The sequence below is a fragment of the Oryza brachyantha genome, chromosome 3, assembly GCF_000231095.2.
Source record: "Oryza brachyantha chromosome 3, ObraRS2, whole genome shotgun sequence".
Classification (NCBI taxonomy): Eukaryota; Viridiplantae; Streptophyta; class Magnoliopsida; order Poales; family Poaceae; genus Oryza; species Oryza brachyantha.
In genome coordinates this window covers 19,233,451-19,258,529 of record NC_023165.2, presented here as the reverse complement: position 1 = coordinate 19,258,529, position 25,079 = coordinate 19,233,451, and the positions used below count along the sequence as shown (strand labels likewise).

General features: G+C 39.8%; 3 protein-coding genes across 5 annotated transcripts; 2 read left to right on the top strand and 1 right to left on the bottom strand.

Annotated features, from left to right (window-relative positions):
• The first annotated feature begins 2,800 nt into the window (after positions 1–2,800).
• On the top strand, positions 2,801–12,218 carry LOC102711418 (GPI ethanolamine phosphate transferase 3). 3 transcript variants are annotated; one of them, XM_015835654.2, is made up of 21 exons: positions 2,801–2,916; positions 5,720–6,098; positions 6,220–6,254; positions 6,345–6,466; positions 6,715–6,804; positions 6,930–7,049; positions 7,158–7,241; positions 7,340–7,417; positions 7,499–7,624; positions 7,690–7,779; positions 8,835–8,870; positions 8,947–9,002; positions 9,226–9,361; positions 9,444–9,915; positions 10,002–10,093; positions 10,203–10,755; positions 10,894–11,029; positions 11,235–11,276; positions 11,365–11,500; positions 11,788–11,871; positions 11,970–12,218. In XM_015835654.2, exons 2-21 carry the CDS (start codon positions 5,866–5,868, stop codon positions 12,063–12,065), a joined length of 2,817 nt encoding a protein of 938 aa, XP_015691140.1. In that variant the 5' UTR covers positions 2,801–2,916; positions 5,720–5,865; the 3' UTR covers positions 12,066–12,218. The 3 variants fall into 3 exon arrangements, with proteins under 3 accessions (XP_015691140.1, XP_006651590.1, XP_040378137.1); XM_006651527.3 differs by having other exon boundaries at positions 2,803–2,916; positions 11,365–11,533; XM_040522203.1 differs by lacking the exon at positions 2,801–2,916 and adding an exon at positions 4,800–4,838 and having other exon boundaries at positions 11,365–11,533.
• A 4,077-nt stretch (positions 12,219–16,295) lies between these two features.
• On the top strand, positions 16,296–21,055 carry LOC102711143. Its single transcript, XM_040521777.1, has 5 exons — positions 16,296–16,436; positions 17,768–17,929; positions 18,156–18,328; positions 18,424–20,452; positions 20,576–21,055. Exons 1-5 carry the CDS (start codon positions 16,296–16,298, stop codon positions 20,642–20,644), a joined length of 2,574 nt encoding a protein of 857 aa, XP_040377711.1. The 3' UTR covers positions 20,645–21,055.
• Positions 21,056–22,519: 1,464 nt separating this feature from the next.
• Positions 22,520–23,926, bottom strand: LOC102710862. Its single transcript, XM_015835102.2, has 3 exons — positions 23,734–23,926; positions 23,297–23,471; positions 22,520–23,175 (listed from the first exon to the last, which is right to left on the bottom strand). Exons 2-3 carry the CDS (start codon positions 23,387–23,389, stop codon positions 22,702–22,704), a joined length of 567 nt encoding a protein of 188 aa, XP_015690588.1. The 5' UTR covers positions 23,390–23,471; positions 23,734–23,926; the 3' UTR covers positions 22,520–22,701.
• Positions 23,927–25,079: the final 1,153 nt, after the last annotated feature.

Genomic DNA, 25,079 nt, shown 5'->3' with positions numbered 1-25,079 from the left:
GATGCAATACATCCCTGGTCTTGCATAAACCGTTGCAGCGTGGTTCTTCTGCAGTATTGCTACATGGCTTTGCTAAAGTTGCATCTTAGTCAGCAAAATAAAATAAAAAACATATGAGCTCATCTACAAAGTGAGTCCCACTTCCTCCACTTCACCCTCTGTCCTATCTCCTTGCCGTGCACGTGCGCTTCTCCTCCACCTGCCACCGACCACTTCCATCCGCCACCACCACCTCCTCCACCCGCTACTCCAAAAATAGTTTTTGCAGGTGACCAAAACACATTTTTATATGCGGAATTGAGAGTCGAAGGTAATATATAGCCTACGAAGACAGAGCATCTCGTAGGCGGCTACCGGGTGTGAAAATACATCTTTGTAGACGACACACTTCATGCGCTGCCCGCAAAGATAGTTTTCGTAGGCAGCCTGTGTCATCCATAGCTAGCAAAAATTGATTTTTCGACCACCGCCTATAGTAATAATTTCCCGTGACAAAAAAATCCAATTTTTTTAAAAAAACACATAACGCTCCAATCCTACTGTCGGTGGCCGGCTCGTCGTTATCGTCAACGCGGTCATCACCGTGTTCACTACCTCTATAGGATATAGCCTCCCTGTGGTTGCTGTGGCTGGATTTGGCAGTTGTCGTCATCACCGCTTCCACTGTACCCTACTCAGTTTCATGGCATCATTGTCGTCACTATCTCTATTGGATCCAACCTTCATACGGTCCCGCGACCAGATCCACCCACTGTCATTGTCGCCGGCTTCGTGGGGCCCCACGCCATCATTGTCATCGGCACCTTTGTTAGATCTGGCCTTTCCAGGGTCGCTATGACCGGATCTGGCAACTGTCGTCCTAGGTGCGGGTGCACTAAGCTGTCGCGCACCGCTTGTCACTGCTGCATCTGTGGGATCCTCGTGGCGGAGGCCGTTGTTGCTACTGGATCACCACGCCATGGTCACTGAGCTGCCATCGTCGCTTAGACATTGCGCGTCGCTAACGAGATAGAATGTGGCGAGGTGAGACTTGAGAGAGAGAGAGTGGATGAGAGAGCATGGAGATGTGACTATCCATCTTATCTCTTTGTCACAAGTATAATACATGTCACTTTTTATCCCGACCTGTAAAAATAATTTTTGCAGACGACCCATCACCAGGTTCACCTACAAAAATAACTATTTTTACAGACGGTTCTACTTATGAGCAGCATGTAAAAATTATATTTATACGCAACGCATAATCTAACCATCCTTAAATTATTTTTTGCAGACGATTGATGATTCATTCGCTTGTAACCTTAACATCTAGTAGTTTGCAAAAATCATTTTTTGGTGTAGTGACTGCCATCTGCCACCGCCCTCCTCCGTATGCTAAACTCCTCCACGCCCATCCCACCCTTCGACCTCCGCCACCCAATGGCGCAAGGATCTTAAGGTTCGTGTTATCGAGGTGGTATTAGAGCAAAGATACAAATCTTAGCGGTCAATCCACAATCCAGCATTCTTATCGACGTGCCGGCGACGGCTTGCCATAGTATCGTCCTCACATTGGTTTGACTTTTCTTCGTCGAGCAGTCTCTTTACCTAGTCATCGACAAGCAACAAGTAGTAGCAAGCAGCCATGCAATTAGATTCAGCAGCAAGCAGCGTGAAAAAACCCCAACAAGCAATAAGCGACGAGATCGAGTCCTCTACCCATCATCTAATAAATTTACCTTCATTATCTGTCAAGAAGCAACAGCGACGCAACCTAACAGGGGCATCAGTTTGAAGGGCTGGAGGCAGCACACAGGAGGTAGCACATGTGGAGGTAGTGAATGGGTTTAGATAGGGTGGACCGGCGAATGATTTTTAGGGTTTGGACGTATCAAAATCATATCCAACCGTACCATATCCGTGATGTATCAGTAGAGGTGAAAATTATGCCTAGGGCATCTTAGGCCAGAAATCTATTTATAAAAATAATTTAGTAGACTAATACCTATATATTTTTCAAAAATATAAAACCTCGATGTTTCAGCCCCTACTTATTTGGGTAAGTCTTTCTGAGCCTCAGATTTGAACCCCAATACACAGACCAATACTATGCAATAGCCCATATGATAAGAGTCACAGAGAAGAGAACCAAAACCCTTAAAGTGTGTTTGGTTTCAACGTTCTGGTAAATTGGATCAGAGTCATCCTGTTTTGATGAGTGTTTGTTTGATAGATTAAGTGAGATGAGATGTACCCAGAAAAGGGTTAATTAGATTCATGATATTATAAATTTGCCAGCTTTGAAATATGTCATTACTATTCGATTAATTATAAGGATGTCATTATAATTTTATAACTATTTCAAAAATATCATTTTTGACTAAATTGCCCTTTATACATGGGCGCAGTGAACAACAAAAGTCTAATTTTTTTAAATACACCGGAAGGGTAAGAAGTGACATATTTTCTAAAATTATTATGATATCTTTATAATTAGTCAAATAATAATATATTTTAAAACTAATAAATTTATAATGACACGGATCTGATTAACTTAGCAAAAGAAATATACCCTCGGTCAAGCGGACGGTGCCGTCCCACTCCTATACGATGCACGCGTGAGGGCGGTGAGGGACTGAGGGTATCGCATTTCGGCTTCTTCCCCGAAACAAATCGGAATCGACCTCGCCTCCACCGGCATCTGCCGTATTGTCCCCCTACCTCGGGCATCGGCGACGGCGCTCGCTCCGGCAGCAACGCAGCAACGGCGGGCGCGGGCGCGGGCACGGTGCGGCGGCGGGGCGCAGGGGCTCGGTGGCGGGGCGCATCGGGCCATCGGCCGCGGCGGCAGTGGCACTCGGTCGCTCGGCATCTCGGCGCGGCGCCCCTGTCGGCTGTACTGCTGCAGCTTGATTCCTTGAGCAGCCAGTTTGCCAAGTGAGGTTCTTCCTTCCTTTCTCAGTTCTCAGTATTTTCATTATTCCCCTTTCTTAGCATTTACCAATTATATAGCTGTTAGTCAATAGAAATTTGGTTTGATTTCGTAGATGAAGAGGAGCAGATCAATACCATTTGATCTGTCTTGTGTTTTTTTTATTAGTTCTCGCAATTTGCATCACTTACATATGTAATATCATATCATTTTATAGGTTCAGGTTTTAAGTTCTCTCCCTACTGTTGATGAAGAGTGAAAATCATGAAGATATGTCCCACTAGTTATGCTCCCAAAATTTAAGTTGTCTTGTGTTTTTTTATACTTTTACACTGTATTTTGATGTACGAATTACCATGTGTAGTTTTTGCCTTCAATTTGAGCCCTAGGCATCCAAAGATCTTGGTTCCACCACTGCCTATCGGGATTTAATTTATTTACTAGCAAAAATACCCATGCGTTGCAGTGGGTCAAGTTAATTTTAATTTTACAAATTAAAATGTTTTTAAAATAAGTTTTAAAATAAATTGGGCATTGAGTTGGGTACAGTAACATGGGTATGCAAATGATTTGTCAAGGTTTATTGATGATTAAAAAATAATGTATGTTGTATCGGGAAGCTTGTAATTGAGAATAGTAAATTGCACTCAACATCATAAACAAATTAATAAGATCATAAACAAATTAATAAGATGGGTGATCTTTCGACAACGAACAAAAACATTTGCCTGTTATATCATTTTCAACCAAGATTCTCTGAGCCCTACACCCTTTGATTTTTTTATTTGATGCAAATATTCAATTTTAAACGATGAATAGTGACGGCTAGTAAGAACCTTTTAGTTTTTATTTTTTTATTTTTACTACAGTGAACGGTGGTGAGTGGTGGTGGTGTCGGGTTAGGACTGAAATCAGCATTCGACATGAATTTCATGTCCTATTTAGGCAAAACATCTACTTGCTTAAAAAAATAGTGGATACGTATCCATGTCTGTTTCCATGTTGGACATAGACACTTGACCGTATCGCCATATCTGTGTAATGTAGAATTTGGCCTTTGCTGCTCTCTCCCTTTGCGTGCGCAAGCGGCTGAGCTTGTCCTCGCGTCGGGCTCGATGGCTACCACTGTTGCTGCTATCTCCTTTCTCTGGTGGACTTGACAACGAAATCAAGCTCCCACCGGTCCCCAGCTGTCACTGCCCTTGGTGTGCCCAGTAGAGGATGTAGATGAGATAGAGGATGGTGAAGAGAGGGGCAAGAGGGAGAAAGATGGTGAGGTTACCATTTATAAATTTTCTTTTAAAGACTACGATGCCACGATAACAAAAGACACCAAGATCACATTTAAACGGTTTTGCCCCTCAATAACCTAATCTGAAATTCACTCCTATGGAGATTTGAACTCAGGATCTTGGGGTATTTACTATTGCCTTGCATCATTAAACTATTTCCTTGCATTCAGATCATCAGCAAATCAGAGCGTGATGTTTCTGTTTTTCAATACAACTAGATATGTTTGACTGGCGGGTAGGTGAATCACGTCATTTGTAATTTTCCTATCATCCTGGACAACGTAATAATATGTAAAACAAATCCCAACTCTGGTGTGCACTCTAGAGTTATTTTCAGTTTACTTTCTTTGGTGCCTACCTGTTGGTGCCATGCAATAAGTTATTTGTGAGTATTTACACTAGCTGTGTATGCTTGGTTAGCTTTGATGCCAAGGACTTTGAGAACTTTGATCTGATGTCATTGCTGTTCAGAATCATAGTCTTGTTTACTTGCCCTTGTTTCAACTTGCTGATCTGAACTGTGGTAGATTTTGAGAGAATGAGACGTTAAACAACTCTATTTACTGTATTTACTTTACAAAAGCTCGGAGGGGGAAAAAGGAGGTGTTGGAACCAAAGGAAGGGGAGCTGTTGAGGTGATTGCCCAGTAACAGTTGCTTACTTGGTGTTCTATAAGTAAAAGAAATTTCTAAAAAGAAGGGATTCAATTGGGAACACTCTTCCAGGGTATCTGCTATATTTAGTTCCCTTCTCTGATTATATAAATCTATAATATAAAGGTTTTTAGCCACTCAGTAGTTAGACTTAATTTCTTCTCAGCTAATTCAGGATTAAATTGTACCATTATTTGCTTGCACCCTGAAAGATGAAAGCTATATTTCATTCTAACATAAATTTTTTGTCATGGATAAATTTCATTAGGTGATATAGAATTAAACAGATATCCTTTGTAGTTGTACTGAGGTGACTATAAAGTTTCTTAGCTTGATTAGGTGTGAGATTATCAGTTCTAAACTATAGTCGATTCCCTGTTTATAGGCAACTGTTAATCTGCATGTCTAAAGTCAATTTTATTAATCCTGTAGCAATCTAGCATGCTGAACAATGAATGCATGTCGAAAAACAAACAGGAATTGGTGCCAAAGTTTGAGACAGATGGAAAACAATAGATTTTCTGTATATATGATTATTTTTGTATTAACTCATAGTTTTTGAAGGGCATTTTATGTTTTTTTTATTCTCAAAACTCATAGAAATCTTGGGTTAAAACTACTGTCACATCCCCTACCTTTCCCCCCACCAAAAAACCAAAAATTCTCATGTTAATTGTTTTCAAAGTATTTGGATGATTATACCTAGCCTATGTATTTCTTAGCCATGTTGTTTTGTGAGATGGTACTTTTGATTATCAAGAAAAATAGTAGTAAATTGTATAATGGACATTTGAACTTGTAGAGCTATGTGTTCTTGGTGTGCTTACATCCAGATCTAACCGTGAGCTGCTGCTGCTTTTTAGTCCCATCAATCGCCAAATTGAAGGACTGCGTGATTCGCCACATCTGACTGTCGATCGCCAAATTGAGGGACTGCGTGATTAAGGTTCCGCACTCACAGCTCCAGTGATTCTCAACCATATCTGACTGTGGGCCGTTGACTGAATTGATGGGGACATTGAAGAGGCATGGCTGCCGCCGCACATGGTCGCTGCTGTTCTTCGCCATCCTCATGCTCCACTCGCTGGCCATCTACCTCTTCACTCGTGGCTTCCTCCTCACCCGCACTGAGCTTGATGTCCACAGCCACCAGGATGACCACACCGGGATCGGCCCAGGCTGCTCTTCCTGGCCTCCACCTGCTGTCGACCGCCTTGTCATCGTTGTCCTTGATGCTCTCAGGTCATCACTCAACACCTGCCTGACCTTGGATCATATATTCTTATGGATTCTTCGATTCCCCTAAGAAATTTCTTCTTGGCTATTTCTACTGGATACTTAGTGACAGTATTGCATCCTGCAGGTTTGATTTTGTGGCACCAAGTACATTCTTTCAAGGTGATTACTCCTTTTATGTTCCATAGTGCTTAGCGTGTATGCATGAGAAGGTGATATGTAACTGTGTGTGGAGCCCATAATTTGGTGCAGAGAAGCAACCATGGATGGACAAATTGAAGGTCCTGCAAAAACTGGCTGCTGATGAGAAGACCTCTGCTAGGATATTCAAAGCGCTTGCTGATCCACCAACGACTAGCCTTCAACGTCTTAAGGTGATCAACTCTATTTCTATTTTTACTAATCTCAGATATACATTCAGTCATTCACTAACAGAGTTGACCTGCAAAAAATGTTATCTTGTCCTCTATTCAATACAATAAATACTGTCCACATTATATACATTCATGAATTGAGTTAACTTGAGAAACTGTTAGCACAATTCAGTGCAATAAAATAATCGTAACTCTGTGTTCTGCTCCACTCTGGCTTTACCTTCCTTCCTGCATAATTCTATACTCAGGCTTTGACGACTGGTGGTCTCCCTACATTTATTGATGTGGGCAATAGCTTTGGAGCTCCAGCAATAGCAGAAGACAACATAATGCATCAGGTTCTTGTCACAATCTCACCTTTGCATTTAACATTATAATATGGTATAAGTAAAATTACACAGTTTATGTTGGATAGCTAACAGTGGCAGTGTGTGTTGCCTATTGTTTCTTTGTACTCAATCAGTTCATCAAAAATGGAAAGAGGGTTGTCATGATGGGGGATGATACATGGATCCAGTTATACCCTGATCATTTCAACAAGTCATATCCTTACCCTTCTTTTAATGTGAAAGATCTCGACACGGTATGTCATATCTTTGTACCATCATTTTCCTTTTTTTAAGATGCACATTTTTTCCTCCCATATGATTTCTGTGGAATTACCAATAATTGTATGCATAACATATATCAGGTAGACAATGGTGTTATTGAGCATTTGCTTCCATCATTGCGCAAAACTGATTGGGATGTTCTTATTGCACATTTCCTTGGCGTGGTAAGTTAATGTGCATTGTATTTTGCCTCACCTTAAAAGTTCAATCCTTTTATCCTGTCCTTTTTAAATAAAGTACATGTGAGATCAACTTCCTTTAGGACCATGCAGGGCATATATTTGGTGTTGACTCTACACCAATGATCCAGAAGTTGGAGCAATACAATCAGATCCTAGAGGTCAGTCACATCATATACAATTATATGATCTAGGTTTATGCTTACCTGTTTATCAAATGCCCCTCAATTTTACTCATACAGGATGTAATTGACATGTTGAAAAGCCTTTCAACACCGGGTGGCCCCCATGAGAATACTTTACTTCTTGTAATGGGGGATCATGGCCAAACACTTAATGGTGATCATGGTGGAGGAACTGCTGAGGAGGTGATCTGTCTTATGTTTTGTTGCTAAGTGCGCAATTAACAGAACTAATGCTATTACTGTTATAGGTTGAAACATCTCTGTTTGCGTGGAGTCCGAAGACCCCACCTAATGATGTCTTGTCTGTTCTCGGTAAAAGTTCATGCAATGTTGATCTGGTACAATTTTCTTATCCTATATTTTCTGCTAACTAATTATGAATTGAGCTATCTTGCCAAGCATTGTTACCAAGTCATGCAATTAGGTGCGGTTAGTCGTAGATTAGTGGTAAAGTCAGTCAAGCCACACGCTAGAGGGCTACGACTTGACCAAATTGCAAGTCATGCGATTAGTCGTAAAGTTGGTCATAGATTAGTTGTAGCAAGTCACCAATTAAGCATGCTAATTTGCTTATTGTGTTAGTACTTAGGTTTATTTCTTGATGACTTGTTGACTTGCTGGCTACTCCATGGTCCATAGTGTATACTATACATAGTGCTTAGTATAGTATAATAGTAGTAAAGACTATATAGTGCATCCCCTGTTTTTGCACAACCAAGTTGTGGACTAGTCGACCAAGTTGCCAAATCAGTCCAGGGGTACCACGACTCGACTTTATGACTTGATAACCATGTTGCCATGTATGGCCATAGCATGATTTCTTATCTTCATCTACTCTTTTTCACTAGAGAAATGTTATGATCAGGACTAAGTCTCCAAACAAATATAATTAATATCCCTTGGCCATATTATCACCTGATTACAATTTTTTGTCAAGAACATTTAAAGTAGAATTGCCTTCAGAAGAGGTTTTTCTATTCCCCTATTTTGATATCGAATGTCTTACTAAGAGCATATTTGGGTTTGGAATCTAAAATTGTAGGATGAAGTGATTAGACTATTTTAAACTCTACTCTCACTGAATTATTATGCATGATGAAGTAGTGCATGCTGCTTTTTTAATGAAAAGGGTGGGAGTGAGGGGGTCTATACGTTCAATATATTTAACTAATTGTTGTATATTTCAACAATGAAAATTTGAAATATGCAGTGATTGATGATATAGTTTTTGGCCTTCAATTACATGTTAATTGTAGTACATATTTTTTAGCCAGATTTCACTTGCTTTTATTTTTACTTTAGTAATATGCATACAAATCACATGATTTATTTTCCTTCATCCATACAAATCACATGATGTATTTTCTTCCATGTTGATGGATTACAATTGTAGCATGGGAAAGAGGTGTGTGTCAGCACTATGCAGCAGGTCAGGGCTAACTGCATTCTTTTATGTGGATGACTTATGTTATGAATATTGCTTAATTTTTATCCTTGTTTTTTAGCTTGATTTTGCAGTAACTGTAGCAGCACTACTTGGTATACCTTTTCCTTTTGGAAGGTGTGTACGCTTTACTTGGTATTTTCCTGTTCTGTTGTTTGCAGTTGTGAGCTACTACTCTGGTTTGACTAGAGACTATTACATGTTGCTTTTCTTACAATATATATACTCATTTGACTTGGTTTTATACTTTTATTTTTCACTTGCTATTGTTCCTACATCATTGCATAATTGTAGAATGTAATTTGATATTTATGAAATTTAACTTTTGTGGCATATTTAGCATTGGACGTGTAAACCAAGAACTGTATGCTCTGAGTGCTGGAACATGGGATTATCGAAATGATTGTACAAAGCAGAATGATCTTGTAGCATGGATGCAGAGATATGCTGAAGCTCTCTGTGTAAATTGTTGGCAGGTAATATGGAAGTTCATTTATATTTGTTTAGTTGGGTGGATTGCGTCTAGCTCTACCTCTGATTGTCAGTTAACCCTCACAGGTTAAGAGGTATATTGATCTATATTCTGCTTCTTCTGTTATTGGATTTCGAGTAGAAGACCTGAACCATGTCGCAGATCTGTATTCAAAAGCTCAGGCAAATTGGTCCTCTGTCCTGAGGTCGACATGTCCATCGGAAACAGGCAGTCAAGATGAATTAAAGGAGAGTGTAAATAAGGAACATACAAGTTCAGCTCTGCGGTTGCAAATTGATGCATACTCTGACTTCTTGGAGAGCTTTGCAAAGCTTGCTCGCTCTGCATGGACTGAGTTTGATTTATGGTTGATGGGCATTGGACTTTCACTTATGATATTGTCAGTTAGCACTCAGGCATGTATGCTCATGAAGTTGAATACTTTTAATCAAACTTCAGATAAGGAAATAGCAAGTTCAAGCTTCACTCCCAAAATTTTCTTTGCTTTTGCACTGGTTGCAATTCGAGCGGCAAGTTTCCTATCCAATAGCTATATATGTGAGTTTGTCGGATATACCAATTTCATCAAATATTATAAAGGTATTTGGTGCATCTGCTCATGCTTCTGTTTTCTTGTGATGCAGTGGCAGAAGGTAGAGTTGGACACTTTCTTTTGGCCACGAGTTGCATTGCCAATGTGTGGCACTCAGCCACAAAAGGAACATTCGTCATAGAAGTTAATATTCTTATCACAATTTATTCTGCCAATTTCCCTGTGTTGACCTCAGTTTTATTCATTATTATTTGTATAGTCAACTTCTGATGTACCTTTTATTTATTCACAGGAGTTTGCTTTTCTTCTCCTTAATATTCTCATTCGATTTGGGATTGAGTTTGGGATGTCAAAACAAATTTCTGGGGCAATAGTTTCAAATGACCACCCAGTCAGCATTATTTGTGGCCTTTTCGGTTCAAGTTTTTGCAGTGATCTCATGGAGATATTCCCCATCATATCTCTTACCTTATTGGTCTGCATCATATTGAAGTGCTTATCATTTGCTGTCAGTCAGAGATTCTTGAAGTATTTTGTCATGTCTGGAAGCATCTTGAGTTATACATTTATAGCAATTCATTGGGCTTCTGAAAGTTCTTTGTTCTCTCATGCTATAGCTATTAGAGAGATTGGAATAAGTTTAGCTCCTCGCCTTGTTTATGCTATAGGAGGTTTATCATTGGTAATATCTTTACTTTATCGGTTGTTTGGGTCAGCTGATCGTTTGAAGGTGAATGAAAGGATAACTAGTTTGTCAACGGCCATGCTGTGCTCCTGGAGTCCTACTATCTTGCTCTTGTTGGGTAGGCAAGGTCCCTTTGTGGCTCTAATTTGTATGACTATAGGTACTGTGAGCTCTATTGCTAGATATATGGTTGCTTCTAAGAACATGGCTATTACTACTTTGGGCACTATTTCGGAATTGTTTTTCCCTTTCATGTCCTAATTAGGAGCATGTCATCTGATTTGTTTTCATTTTGCAGCATGGTGTATAATAAAGTTGCAGCAGAAACATCAGAGAGAGTTCAAACTTGACAGAGAAATATATGTTGCTGACTATATTTCGGTAACACAATGGAGCCTTCTTGCAGTTTGTCTATTTTATCTGACGGGTCACTGGTAATTTACTTGCTGTTACTGAACTTTCTCTTGTAATTAGATTTTTTTTTTTGTTAATAATGCATTCTGTTTGGCATGGGATGTGTTTCCTTGTCTGAAATATGATGCACGTCCAATTTGTCTATACTGTTTTTGGTGTAATTTAATTAGTATTTTTGGATGGGGTTATTGAAAATAAATATTTATCATGAATATTATGTTTCAGGTGTACATTTGATGGCCTCCGTTATGGTGCTGCATTCATTGGGTAAGTGTAATCATATTTGAAATATAAATGCTGAAAGGCATTCCTCATGATGTACGTGGTATGATTATCACAACAATTAATTTTACAGGTTTGATCATTTCCAAATTATTCGACAAGGCCTTCTTCTTTCCATTGATACTTTTGGTGTTTCTCACATCCTCCCGGTTTTTAGTCTTCCATTTATTGCTATATGCTGGCATAATTCTGCATCCAAGAACAACAAGGTGAAGGATGCTGCTTTCAACAGTCTAATACAGGTTACACAATAATTTTTATTGTTTCCTGCATTAGTTTGGTGATAAAGAGCAGCAACTGAAATATATTGCAAGTAATTAGGCACTACAATATTGGATACAAAATAATTTGGATCTCCCAGAATATAAACAATAGGACAGAAACGTAGTACAAATCATTGATGCGCTATGGAACTCCTTGGAGACCAAATTATGTTATCTGTTTGTTTGCTCACTGATCCACGTGACATCTTATCTGTTTGTTTTCTTTCACTTAGGTGCTCTTGATTTATGGTTTAATTACATCAACCACAACAACGCTTACAATCATATGTGTTACTATTCAACGACGTCATTTGATGGTAATTTTTACCCCAGTGCTACATAAGAATATCTTGAGTAGAGTATCCCAGCTTTTGCTAATTAATTATTGTGGATTTTATGTGACCAAACTTTGCAGGTCTGGGGTTTATTTGCCCCAAAATACGTGTTTGATGCCATCGGGCTTCTTCTGACAGACTTGTTAGTTGTTATGGCATCTCTCTATTACAGCTGACCATACCTTTTTGTTTCTAGGTAGATAGACACGTAGTTCTAAAATTAACACATTTATGATTTTGTTGCAATATAAAAAGGTGAAACATTGTACGTTTTCTTCATTATTTTTAGTGGTAGTGGCATCTAATAGACTAATTATATTTTCTATTTTATTTTTATTTATTGAATTTGTGCCATTTTTAAACATGTTCACAACACTATTTTTGTGTGATTTGCTAAAAAAAGTGATCTTTTAATTTGCTAAAAGAAATGTTTGATGGGAATCATGGGATTTCCTAAATATAGCTACCTTGATAGTATGACACAATAAATATATCTACCGGACCAACATTAGTTTATAGTAGCTTTTATCTGATCTCTTAGTTTGGTACGTGCTAACCCTAGCCCAAAGTGTCAACTAATGCGTATACTTGTGGTGTTAAGTGAAAAGGTTAATTTGCCCCTTGTCGGCTTGTCCATTGTGAACTTTGGTCAAAATATATGGTCCAATACGAAAGTTACTCATTTTGTGAAATGTGATTTTTTTAAGATTAATTTTTGATGTGGATTTTTAGTCATCTTGTTAAGCATGAAAATAGGGCTAGGAAAATAAAATGGAGAAGACAAACCTCGTAAACTTAATTTTAAAATTGAATTCTGAAATTTGGTTATGAAGCCTTTATCTACTTGTTGTAATTGGATTATTAAGTGCAGTATTATCGTGGTTTATCTACTTGAGTATAGGGATACATTAATTATTGTAATACATAAATTTAACAAATAGCTAAGCAATCTTCTAAACAATATAGTAGAAGGATTTTTTTAGAAAACATAACGTTCTAAAGCTTTGAGCAAATAATCCATTTTGAGCAGACAAATCCATCAGCACAATAAACGCCGCAATGCGGTGTTGGTTTTATTCATTCGGTATTTTAGTAAATGATACTATTGAACTTTTGGTATATGGTTAACTATTATGTTTCAAAAAAAATTACAAAATTATCATTTCTTTTGTTATGATTAGATTTATTACTAAATATGTTTTAATTATAACATATTTTTTATATTTGCCTATAATTGTAAATGAGACTTTTGTAAATTCGCCACTGGTTTTTGGTATTTTTGTAATTATCTAGTGGTAGTTGTATAGTAGTGTTTTAAGCCGGTGATAATTTTACAATTGTCTCATTTTAAATAAGATGAACGATGATTCAAACGTGTGCATAAAAATCAATATTAGCCCAAGTACACTCGGATATTTCGCAGCAGCAACACGCATCAACAAATTAAGTTAACAAAAGCGCATGCACACTAGCCGCTTGCACGCATGCGAGGGGAGGGGTTCCAGTTAATCTGGTTCTGCTTGGAGAATCCATACATCAACTATGTTGCCCATTTGGAAGTACTCCCTTGTGTCATAAATATTTGTGTTGCGACTTGTATAAACATAAAGTTCGACTATTCATCTTATTTAATAAATATCTAAAAGTCATGTATATTATTCTTTTAAATAAGATGAATGTCCCATTTGTCTGATCAAAGTTAACTGTGTTAAACATTTATGACTGGAAGGAGCGTTACTATCTTGCACCGATCAATCAACCAGGTCGTATTGATGGACTTGCCTAATGATCGATGGGGTTGTTAATATAAGTACCGATGGATCGATCATGTACTATTTTCATGTCAAGGCCAGCTGATGGGGCACATGATCAATCCCTTTGATTCTGGTCGTCATTCGATTCTGAATTTCTGATAGGTCTCTGTTTCTGTTACGTGTTAATTAGCATCGCCAGCCGCCGGTCTTACTAATTTGGTGACAATTAATTCCAACGCAGACAAAAACAGATTTGTCATTTGCAAGATTCTCTTGCTCTCGAATGCCTCCCATTTCTCTTGTCCTAACAATTTCCTGCAAAGAAAACAATGCCTTCTCCTGATATATATTTGTGCACGTTTTGGTCACATTCAAAAAATTGTCTGTCTTTTTTAGGAAATAAGCTAAACTGTATATTTGTAAATGAAAAATAATTTATAAATAAAACTTTTTTAGCAACGTAAAAGCCAAGGTTGAAAACAAAACGATGAAAAACCCCAAGATCAGGTTGAAAAATCAAACTTTGACTTATAATCATAAGCAGAAAGGAAAAAATGAGCTGTAAATCGTTTTCAGTTTTTTACATCCTAACACATGTCATTAGAAAGGAACAGAGGAATCTCACTTGGCTGTGAACTTGTGAGGATACTTAGGGCATCTCCACGAGCATGACTAAAATTGCCTCTCTAAATCCCAATGTAGTTAATTTGAAAAAAAATTATATGTATAAATTGATATGCACTCCAAAAGACTCCATCCTTGCTATCCAAATCCTAACGGCTAATTACCACTATTCAAAATTTAGAAACTCCGATACCTTCAACAGACTCTTTATGTTCACTCTCCATATCCACTCTCTATTAAGTATTGACACATCTATGCAGGACCAACGGATAACCATCCATCTCGGTGGAAAAGAGACTTGCTAGATTTTGCTATTGAGTGAGTAAGTTTAGCTACGAAAATGATATGTCAAGTCATATTAGTAGTCAATTTTTTAATATAATTGATAGAATTTGATATAGAGAGTTATTTGAATATTATCTTGGAGATACTTTTATAACTAGCGCATATGCATTGTTAGGGTATATGCTTTTATGTGAGAATTTTTGATAAAAAAAAATGATGCTACAATCGAAAGTTGAAAGGTGTATGATTTTGAGTTGAATTTTTTTAATCTAAAAATCATATACTCCCTTCGTATTTTAATTGATGATTCATTTGACGTTTTTACGTATGACGTATGTTTAATTCAAAAAAATTGCAATTATCGTTTGTTTTATTGTCATTGGATTTATTACTACATATATTTTAATTATAACTTACATTTTTGTATATTTACATAAATTTTTAAATAAGAAAAATGATCAAACCTATAATAAAACTTAAAGACATTATCTGTTAAAATATGAAGATGGTATAAAATTATATACACCGACAATGCGCTACTTATCAATTCTGAGTAGAAGAGCACAGAGTATCACACAACGTTATATACGATGCCAGTACCCAGTTCCAAAATATAAGTAATTTTGTTATTTAAACCTTATATCTAAACGTAAGTATTTTCAATTTTATTTATATTATTATTTATCCAATTAATCCATTCATATTCTAAATTTTTCTCATTTTATTTATATCTACCTACCGCTTATATCCATTCATTGTTATTAGAAGTCACCACGATCTTTTTCTTCTCAACCTTAATCCCTACTAAACAATACACAAATTCTTAATTTTTAAAATAGAAGTATTTATGCGATTTGAATATTGTATCGAAATATAAGTATTTTTACACTATTTGTAGTGCTAATCGCCCCACCATTCACTTCTTGCTCAAAATTTTTCTGTCCCATTAAATATCCTCTCACCCTTTCCATCACAAAAGGCAACATAATTTTTATTCTATGTCTTAGTCTCTACTACCTTAATACTATATATATATATATATATATATATATATATATATATATATATATATATATATATATATGACAAGAATTGTAAGAGAAAAATGTATAAATATTTACAATTTAGAAGGGAGGCAGGAGTAGTAAGCATGTCGGAATTGCACACGGTAGTTTGGGGGTAAACCGCGTATGTAAAACGAGAGAATTCATTAGTATATGATTAATTGAGTATTGCAAACAAAAAATAGATTTATTTGATTTTTTAAACAACTATTACTATCTCCGTCCCTCCTAAATGTTTGACGCCATTGATTTTTTATACACATTTAACTATTCATCTTATTTAGATTTTTTTAATATGTACATGTATATATATATAAAAGTATATTTAGCAATAAATAGAATAATACAAAAATAATTAATAATTATGTAAATTTTTTGAATAAGATGAATAGTCATGTATAAAACAAATATTTAGGCATGACGGGAGTATATTATTTTTTTTGCAATAAATTACCTCGTCTAGCTGTTCATGAAACATTACAAAATCGATCTGCAAACGCGCCCGGTCGTAATCACAGCGCCAACCCGCATTTGGATCAAAGGGGGCAAGGCAACAACGGCTACTTGGCCCTCCCCTCCGGTTCCGTTTGAAATCCACCACACCAGTACACCACACCACACCACACCAGACGCCACGCCGCCCCCTCTCCCCCTCCCCTCCCACGATCTCCGCCCGCGCATGCCGCTCGCCATGTTGCCCTCGCCGCCGATCGGCGACGGCGAAGGCGGCGGGGAGCCCCGAAGCTGCGCCTCGCCGACGCCCTCTCTCCGCAGGAAGGGCAGGGGGTCCCCCGGCCGCAGCGGCGGAAGCGCCCGCAAGGTTCGCCTCTCCGGATCCCCTCTCCCCTACCCTCTCCCCGCGTCCGGCTCTTCCACGAGCCTACACGGGCTCGGGATGGCAGGTCGGGCGCGCGCCGGACCGTGCAGGAGCAGAGCTCGAAGCGGATCTGTGGGGGTGCTGCGGCCTTGCGATTTTTGGTTTTGGATTTCGGATCTCGAATGGGGGATTTTTGGGCCGGCGCTTGGTGACATGCATGTTCCGTTTAACTAGTTACTTAGAAACCTAGTGTTTGGTGACCCTGATTTCTCTGGATTTGATGCTCTGCAATCTGTGTGTCAATATTTCTCATCATGTGCAGTGTATCCGACCACATATAAACTCGCAGTTGGACTATGGATGATTTGTTCTAGTATTATAGATGGTAGCTATAAATATCTTCGATCCTGCTGGACCTTAGTGCGTGCAGTGTCCGGCAATGTGATTTCGTAAAATTGGCAGAACTGGTGTTGGTTTGTCGATGTGATTTCTCAATCTGGAGTTGGCTAAAAACACTAACTAACTAAGGTTGGTTCTATTTACGGGTTTGTGCGAATGGAAATGGACCTCTGATATTTGCTTAATTGTTTTCGTGTCAGTTCAAGTTTATGCCCCCCATACGCCCGACGCTGGTATGAGCTCTGTTGGTGGTTCGTGTACCAGTACTTTTTACTTCTTTCGTTCAATTTATCTATGTGGTTATGTATTCCTGTTCTGTTCCTTACTCCAGCTGTCCAGGTTTATACTCTGATACCTTCATACCTATAGACATATGAGGTCACGTGGACCTCAGTATCTCACAGATAAAATGAGGTGAAAATCAGTTGGCAGTTAGTTGCTTTTGTCTTTTTAATGATTAGTAATATCAAAAAATATAGCTATTATACAAATGGCTATAGTTTCAGTATGTGTGACCATTGGTGGTTGGGATAAGCTTCCATAAGTTACAACAGAGGTGTCTCTGATAGACTAAATGCTCTTAGAATGACATGCAATAATCACTCCATTGATTTGGTACAGTACTATATAGCAAGGATAACAACATGGGTCAGTTAGAAACCTTACCTACAAGAATCAATTTAATTCAAGTGCAGACAATAAGCAAGAGGGTCACCATGTGCACTGCTGGTGCAAGCTACAGATACTGTGGGCTGCCATATACCCTCACACCATTCTATTCTTTTAAGCAATCATCATTCTGTATTTACTGGGTGTCACAGCATCTATGTTCAGTTTTAAACTTTATAGACATCCTTTCATATACTATACTTCCTGCTTGTAAGCATTCTTTTATGTGGATTTAGCTACATCATCTTTTCATTTGCTTCCTGCAGAGTTCAGGCTCAAGAGAATTCGGAAGTTCAATTTTGAATTCTGTAAATAAGTCAACATCCCAATTTAAGAAGTCCATTAATCGTAAAAGTGGTTCCCCTATAGATTGGTTCCCTCGGAAAAAGACTGAACCATACTTGAAGAGAAAGATAAAGCGTCTTCAGGTACTTCATGAATTGTAGCAACAAATATGCTGACACTATTCTGATTAACTATCTCAGCCGGAATTTTTTAAACCATAATCATGCCCTCTGACCATTGAATGGATAGGAACCCTCAATATCAAATTAATTACTACCTCGATTTTCTTCTCTGGATAAGAAGAGGGAAATCCGCACTGAGAATTATAGTAGCATAAAAATTGAAGTTGTGCCTTTTTCTATATTTTAGGAGTGTGATGGTATGACTGCGTCTCTTCATGAGACTCTGGGAAATGCCAATCCTCACTATACGCGAATGGCAAGGGAGAAAATTGCAGCCAGAGAAGCAGCCGGAAAGGCAATGGAAGCTCGCAAAGCTGCCATGGTTGAAGCATCATGGTGCAGAATCCTTCATGCAGCAAGGTGAGAACTATGTTATCTGATTCCATCATGTCGAGCCTTGTGCTTATTTCCTTGCTACACTCATTTATTCTGATTTCTATTCTACTTTGCAATAGGATCCAAAACAAAGATGCCGAAGAACTTATGGAAAAGGCCAAGGTGCGGGCAACTGAGGCATTTGAAGAAGCTAGAGTAATTGGTGTGATGATGTACGACAGACCAGATTGTTCAAACCAGCAGTATGAGGTGGAATCATTGTCACAGACTGGGGGACAATCAACTCATAAGGTCACTGCCTCCTTTCAGACTGGTTTTGAGGTTGATATGGAGGTTGCTGCAGCTGTTAAGAAAGCATTTATTCAACTTGCAAATTCTTCTGATTCATCAAACAAAGAAGAGTTTAAGGAGCTATTATGGAAAATTAGCCAAAATCCTGATGCAACCGAGATTGAATTGAATTCTGAAGATGAACAACATCAGGGAAACGGTAACAATGAAGAGAGAAAAAAAATAAAATTCAATAGAGAAATTTTGAGAGCCAGCATGTTTCCATCTCAGTTTGATGACACTAACGTTCAGCAATCCCATGACCTTGTGAACATTATGCTGGAAAGGCTAAAAGCTCTTCATGAAGATGAGCTAGCCTCTCTGGCAGTTATTGTTGCCACTTCTGGCCTAAATGCTGCACTTCAGAGTGACACGGGCAAATATCAGCGAACTGGCTCTGTGAACAGCGGTTTATCTACAACACAAAGGACACACTCAAGAAGATATTCCACTGCAGCTAGCTTTGTTGATATCCTGGAACCAAAGAAAGAAGTCACATCTGAGCTTCCAAGTCTGGAGAAGTTCTTGGTCAAGCATCTTTCAAAGCTTGAAAAAGAAGTTCAGGAAGCAAGAGAAGCAGGCAAAAAAGCCTCTTCAGTAAATTCTTGTGCACAAGGGGGCCAAAGTCAAGTTACTGGAATGAATCTGAAGGGACCAGATTCTGCTTCAGATCTGGGCAGCATCCTTGTGAAGCATGTGTCCAAGCTTGAGAAGGAGATTCTAGAAGCGAAGAAGAATAACACACGCATTCAACCCTTGGAAGAAAGCTGCAAGAATGCAGAAGTACATGTTAAGGAAGATGCCAGTAAAGAATCTGAATCTTACAAGGCTCAGTCAGAATCTCTCTGTAACAGCGATTTCATGACGAGTTTTGGTTCCAGAACACCAGATGAAAAAAGCAAGCACGTCCAAGGTTGTTCACAACAAGACAAAGAGAATAAAACTTTATTTTCACATCAGTTACCACCATCTGGTGCAAAAGTTAAATATGGAGGAAAAAGATTAACTCGGATTGAAGCTGCAAAACTGGAAGCACTTAATTCTTTTTGTACTAAAGATGGAAATACATTTGATGTTGGCCTTGATAAGATTTTTATCAAGCCAATCCATAGATTGGAGAGGGAAAAGAAGAAAGCACTTGAGCATGGACAAAGCAATTTGCAGAAAGATCCACAGAAGAATGATCGCACCACAACTGTGACAGGGAGTTTGGATGAGATCTTAGTGAAGCATGTGTCAAGGCTAGAAAGGGAGAAAATTGAGTATGAAAAGAGGAATGCACTGGGGGAAGGACTGAGCAATGTGCCGCATGGTCAGCGAAAGCATGGTATCAATACTACAGGATCCGAGAGTTTGGATCAAGTCTTAGTAAAGCATGTTAGCCGTCTAGAAAGGGAGAAATTAGAATATAGAAAGAGGGATGCATTGGGAGAAAGAACAAGTGAACAGAATCATCAGGAAAGGCACAGTAACACTGCCATAGCATCTGATAGTTTAGATCAGATCTTAGTTAAGCATGTCTCTAGACTTGAAAAGGAGAAGATGGAGCATGAAAAGAGCGGTGATATGATCTTTCTAAAGAAGAGTGACCCGAAATGCACAGATGGAGCAGGTCTGTCTGACATCCTTGTCAAGCGTCCAACGAAGCTTGAGCAGGCCAAGCTGGCTTCTTCTGTTACCGAAGAAGCACTGACAAGTAGCTTTAATCCTGTCGAAGAGCGCAGAAGAGCAAGGGAGAAGGAGCTTATGGATGCATGGGGAGGAGTGGGTCTAGGAAACTCGATGAAACCCAATCTCTCAAAAATTGAGAAGGACAAGGTAATTCTATTTCTTATGCACTATATTAAGTTTTTTTCGTGTGGGCACTGTACTAAGTTACTAACCCATCATTAAAACTTGTCAAAAGAACCATGCCTCACAATGTGTCTACTGGTTTCCCAGGTTGCCTGGAGAAAAGCGGAGGAAGAACAAAAAAAGATGTGTGCTACTTCTACCAGGGAGGAGCTGTAACTGTAAGCTTGTAGCTTCGCTGTACTGGGACTGGTGTGCCCATTTCACTCTATGTACTTGTTTTGTTGTTTCCCATATGCACTTCCAGCTCGGAGGAAAGGGCATGCATGTATATTCTACTGGTAAAGCAAACACTAATTCTGGGAACTTCATATCATAAGACAAGAAGATCAGTTACTTTCTGCCAAACTTCTGTATCTTTGCTCTCTCTCTGTAGCCGATGTGCTCTCCTTAGCTTCTAGTCACTATGTCGTGCACTAGCTTGGCATATCCTGTGTGCTTATCCGCGGAGGCATATGCGAGGATCAACATCCAGGGATTATTGTTGACTCTTCGCAGAGCCGCAAAGTTTGACATTGTCATCAGCTGATCATCAGGTTAATAGATGGTATCCTATCCTTCTTAGATATGATCTAGCCTATACTCTCTTTATCTCTGCTTGCTGTCTTGTTGTCCACAATTACTGCTATATTTTCATGCTCTGTTTTTCTTGCTGCAATGTGTGGACAAGGGGCAATGATACTACATGAAACCAATTGTCTTTTAGGTAAGGACGCGGTAGCATAGAAAAGCTAGAGTCACTATTCGTATGCCGTATAGACTCTGTTTTATTATTGAATGTATGGTTCCTCTAGTTGAGCATAAGTAGATTGATACTTATTTCTTGCGTATTCGTATTCCTCATCAGAAATAGGGAGGAATCAGCAGCAAAACCAAACCTGTTAATGTGTGTTATCTCCATTTCCATTGACTACTGTTTTCATCTTTTTATTCAACTTCCTTACCTCGGTTGACTTTGCACTTATCTCTTGTTTAGACAGTATGAGATCTTATTCTTTTCTCCTTTTTTTGTACAATGTTTTGCATCACTGCAAGGCGAAGTTGTGAGGCATCTAATTACCTGTTTGAAACTTTTCACAGTAACCATTGCTTTTCCTACAGACACCTTTTTGCATGCATGCCTGCGTTGCCTTCCCTTTTGCAGTTCTGTTCTCTGCTCTGAAAGTTTGGTGAAAAGTTGAATCATGGAAGAGAGAGTCTAATTGCAGAGTATGGACCACATAGAAGGATTAATCTATGGGCACTTTGAGTGATCTTCAGTTAATTAGTAACTGGAAAAGTCTATCAGAACCTTGAGCAGGGCAATCCCAACCCAGACTCTATCATAGAGTCTAAAACCTTGTATTAATGATTTTTTTGCTGATGTATCACTCTTTTTACTGTAGAGAGAGAAGAAAATTGTAGACACCGTTTCTTATGTAGACGTCGGGTCTTCGTTTCATCTGAGGACGTCGTTTCTTGTGTAGACTCCCATTGAGGAGGGCGGCGTGGAGTCCTCTGGATCCCGTACGCTGGCCGCCGCTCCCCTTCCGCTCGCACGCCCCGCGCTTCTCTCCCGCGCAGCCCGCGCTCCTCTCCCGCGCTCGCTCACGAGCAAAGGCATCGTCGCTCCAAAAATTTCGAGGCAGCGTGCCTCTTTCCAGCCCCGACCCTTCCAATCCCCCCCAGTAAATCTCCATCCCTCTGCTGCCCATCTCCCATCAAGTTCATCCATACATTACTTTGGTTCCATGTCCTTCCCCATCCACTAACAAACCATCGAGTGTCATTGTCTTCTTTTAATGTAGATTAAGTATCATTGTTAATGGAGTTCATTGCTCACACTGCAAGCATGCAAGCAAAACCCTGGAGCATATTTATTGCACTGCTTGCCACTACCACCGAAGCACTGACTCGTGCAGGACTCTGTGGTTGCTTTCTACGGCAAGTCGGCAACTGACTTTTTTCTTTCTCCACAGCTGCTTTCCTAGTTTCCTTTCCCATGCACACGCATTTGGTAAATCATGAATCATGATCAAGATTCAAGCATGGATGATCAGGTGAAGGAATCAAACACTGGTGATCTCTGATCTGATTAACCATCAAACACTACTCATTGATTAGCTAATTCGCAAAGCCCTAGTGTGCTAACTACTGGCAAAGTAATACTACAACCTTGCAGACCTAGCTAGCTACAATGGGATCACATCATGTCTAGCTAAGCATCCGATCCGATCTCATGCCATCCTAAGGCTCAGGCGCTTCAGCAGCCATGGCGGCTGCGTCGCCGGCGCCGGCGCCGTCCCGTCGTGTAGATCGAATGCCATTGCTCTCGGGCACGGCGGCTGCCGGAGCGAGCCGTCGGAGTCGGTCGACGACGATGACGTGGTCGTCGTCGTCAGGCTCCCGGCCGAGCAGTTCGACATGAAGGGGCTGCTCTCCCGGCGCCTGCTGCTCCTCCGGCTTGCGCTGCCGCCGACGGCCAGCGTCAGCGCCAGCTCGTCCTCCCCGGCCGACGGCGGCGTCGCTTCGCCGGGGACGTCGGTCACGACGACGTACTCGTCGGCGGGGAGCTGCAGGTTCAGCGCCCGGCGGCGGGGCTGCTGCTTGCGCCTCTGGCGCCGCCGGCAGGTCAGCTCCGGCGGCGACCTGTAGTGCAGGTCGCTCATCAGCTGCTTCTGGACGCGGTACAGCCGGTGCAGCTCATGCACCTTTAAAATACAGCATCCAGATGGAAAATTTTTTGTCAGTTCTATGGTTAAATTTTGAAGTTCATTTTGCAACCAATAATGGTGGTGATCTTGGTTTTTGCGTTTGTATATATGGAACTACCTGCTGTTTGAAAGTCTCTTCATGCTTGAGCATGGCCATCTTCATGACCTCCATGTCGCACTGCCTCACAAGCTTCTCCATCTGCACCATCATCTTGATTTTTCACTCGGTCCTTTCTTGTTCTGTTCTTGTCCTTGGCTGAGCTGAGAGCAGCAAGCTGATGGTACTAAATATCCTGCAAAAACAGATGCGAAATGCAGGCTTAGAAAAGGAGCAAGCCTTTTCAGTTGCTGAAACACATGTACTCGATCCTTAGGATTCAGAGAGTTGGAACTCTGACAAGAATCAATAGATAGATCATAATAACAAGGAGAGAAAGATTAAGCTGCTCTCAATGGATAAAAGTGAGGTTTGTGCAGTTTGCAGAGCACACTGATCAACCATGAGATCCCAACAACAACACTACAGAAGGAGTTGCCCCCCAGCCCTGAACCTACCACCCTAGGATTCAGCAAGAAAGCATCCAAAGATATGCTCTTGTCTCTTCTCTTTGCTCTCCTCCTTGTCTTCTTTTCCCTAGCTAGTTAGTACACTAGTAGTAGATTCTTCAGGGGTTACACTTGCATGAGACAAAGAAACAAAATGAGAGAGCAAAGCAAAGCCAAGCAGAGAGATGTTGCCACTGCTGAAACTAAGATGGACATTGGTTGTGTGGGGGGTTGAGGGTGTTTATAAACATTGCGTCCTCTAGAGAGTTCTTCAATGAATGCAAGAATTGCAATGGAGTGCAATGATGATCCAAGAGAAACATTTCATCTGCACCTTTTCTGCATGCCAAACAAAGGGCTAGCCAATGGCATATTGTGGGTGCATCCTTTTGCATGAGATGCCCCTCCCAGAGCAGGCAGCTTGGCAGGGAGCCTAGGTTTAGGCCCTGGACCCACACCACACTGTGGGACCCCACCCACAGGGTATGGCCGGTACAGTTCCTCTCTGTTGGGCATGCTACCTAGCTCCAGTGTACTGCACTGTCCTGACTGACAGTACCGTGTACATGATACATGTGCGCTCTTCCAGTTCCAGGTCCCATGATCATCTCGCTGCATGATTTGAGGAGCACCAAGGACTCCTTTGGAGCCATGAAGTTTTGGAGGATTTCCACGAGAAGAAAATTTCTATAAATATCATGTAAATATGGATGTCAAGAAGCTGTAACTTTACACATTTAATTGGTTGGGTTGCTGATTCTTCGCTAGTTGTATTCTTTTTAGAAAAAAGTCGGAGTAACCCTACTCATCTAGATATTGTCTTAATTTGAATTACCCCCCATAAACTACAAATAATAAGACATTTGACACTCTCAACTCTTTAATCCGAGTAAATCACTCCCTAACTCAATTTAGAGTGGTTTTAGATCTACGTTACACAAACATTTGTGGATGGTAATGACAACGGTGGCTATGGAAATCCTCTCTTTCCTCTAGTACGGTGAGGGCCTCTTTATTTTGAAGAAAAACCATATGAAATATCTATTTCTTTAGAATAAACACTGTTCTATATTTGTTTCACATGATTCAAAAAAATCCCATAGGAACCCAATACCAATCCCAATTTCGTAGGAATAAGAAGATCCACTCCATTCTCTTTTTATAGCTCATTGAAGGAAAAAAAATTCATGTTTCAATCATTTGTTTTACATGTGTATTCCTACGACATTCCTATATTCTTTCTACTCCCACGGTTTGAAAATCCTATGAACCGAACATGCCTTGACACCCTTCTCCCTTCTCTTGAACATGACGACACTCATTTCCCTTCCCTCTAGCATGATGGTGCTAGGGCA

Bases quoted from the DNA above. Each gene is read 5' to 3' on its own strand.
- LOC102711418 (XM_006651527.3), top strand. From the start codon at position 5,866: ATGGGGACATTGAAGAGGCATGGCTGCCGCCGCACATGGTCGCTGCTG. The intron at 6,099-6,219 runs GTCATCACTCAA...TGCATCCTGCAG, and splicing joins GTTGTCCTTGATGCTCTCAG to GTTTGATTTTGTGGCACCAA. The intron at 10,094-10,202 runs GTTAATATTCTT...ATTTATTCACAG, and splicing joins AAGGAACATTCGTCATAGAA to GAGTTTGCTTTTCTTCTCCT.
- LOC102711143 (XM_040521777.1), top strand. From the start codon at position 16,296: ATGCCGCTCGCCATGTTGCCCTCGCCGCCGATCGGCGACGGCGAAGGC. The intron at 16,437-17,767 runs GTTCGCCTCTCC...TGCTTCCTGCAG, and splicing joins GCGGCGGAAGCGCCCGCAAG to AGTTCAGGCTCAAGAGAATT. The intron at 18,329-18,423 runs GTGAGAACTATG...ACTTTGCAATAG, and splicing joins AGAATCCTTCATGCAGCAAG to GATCCAAAACAAAGATGCCG.
- LOC102710862 (XM_015835102.2), bottom strand. From the start codon at position 23,389: ATGATGGTGCAGATGGAGAAGCTTGTGAGGCAGTGCGACATGGAGGTC. The intron at 23,176-23,296 runs GTAGTTCCATAT...TGTATTTTAAAG, and splicing joins AAGAGACTTTCAAACAGCAG to GTGCATGAGCTGCACCGGCT.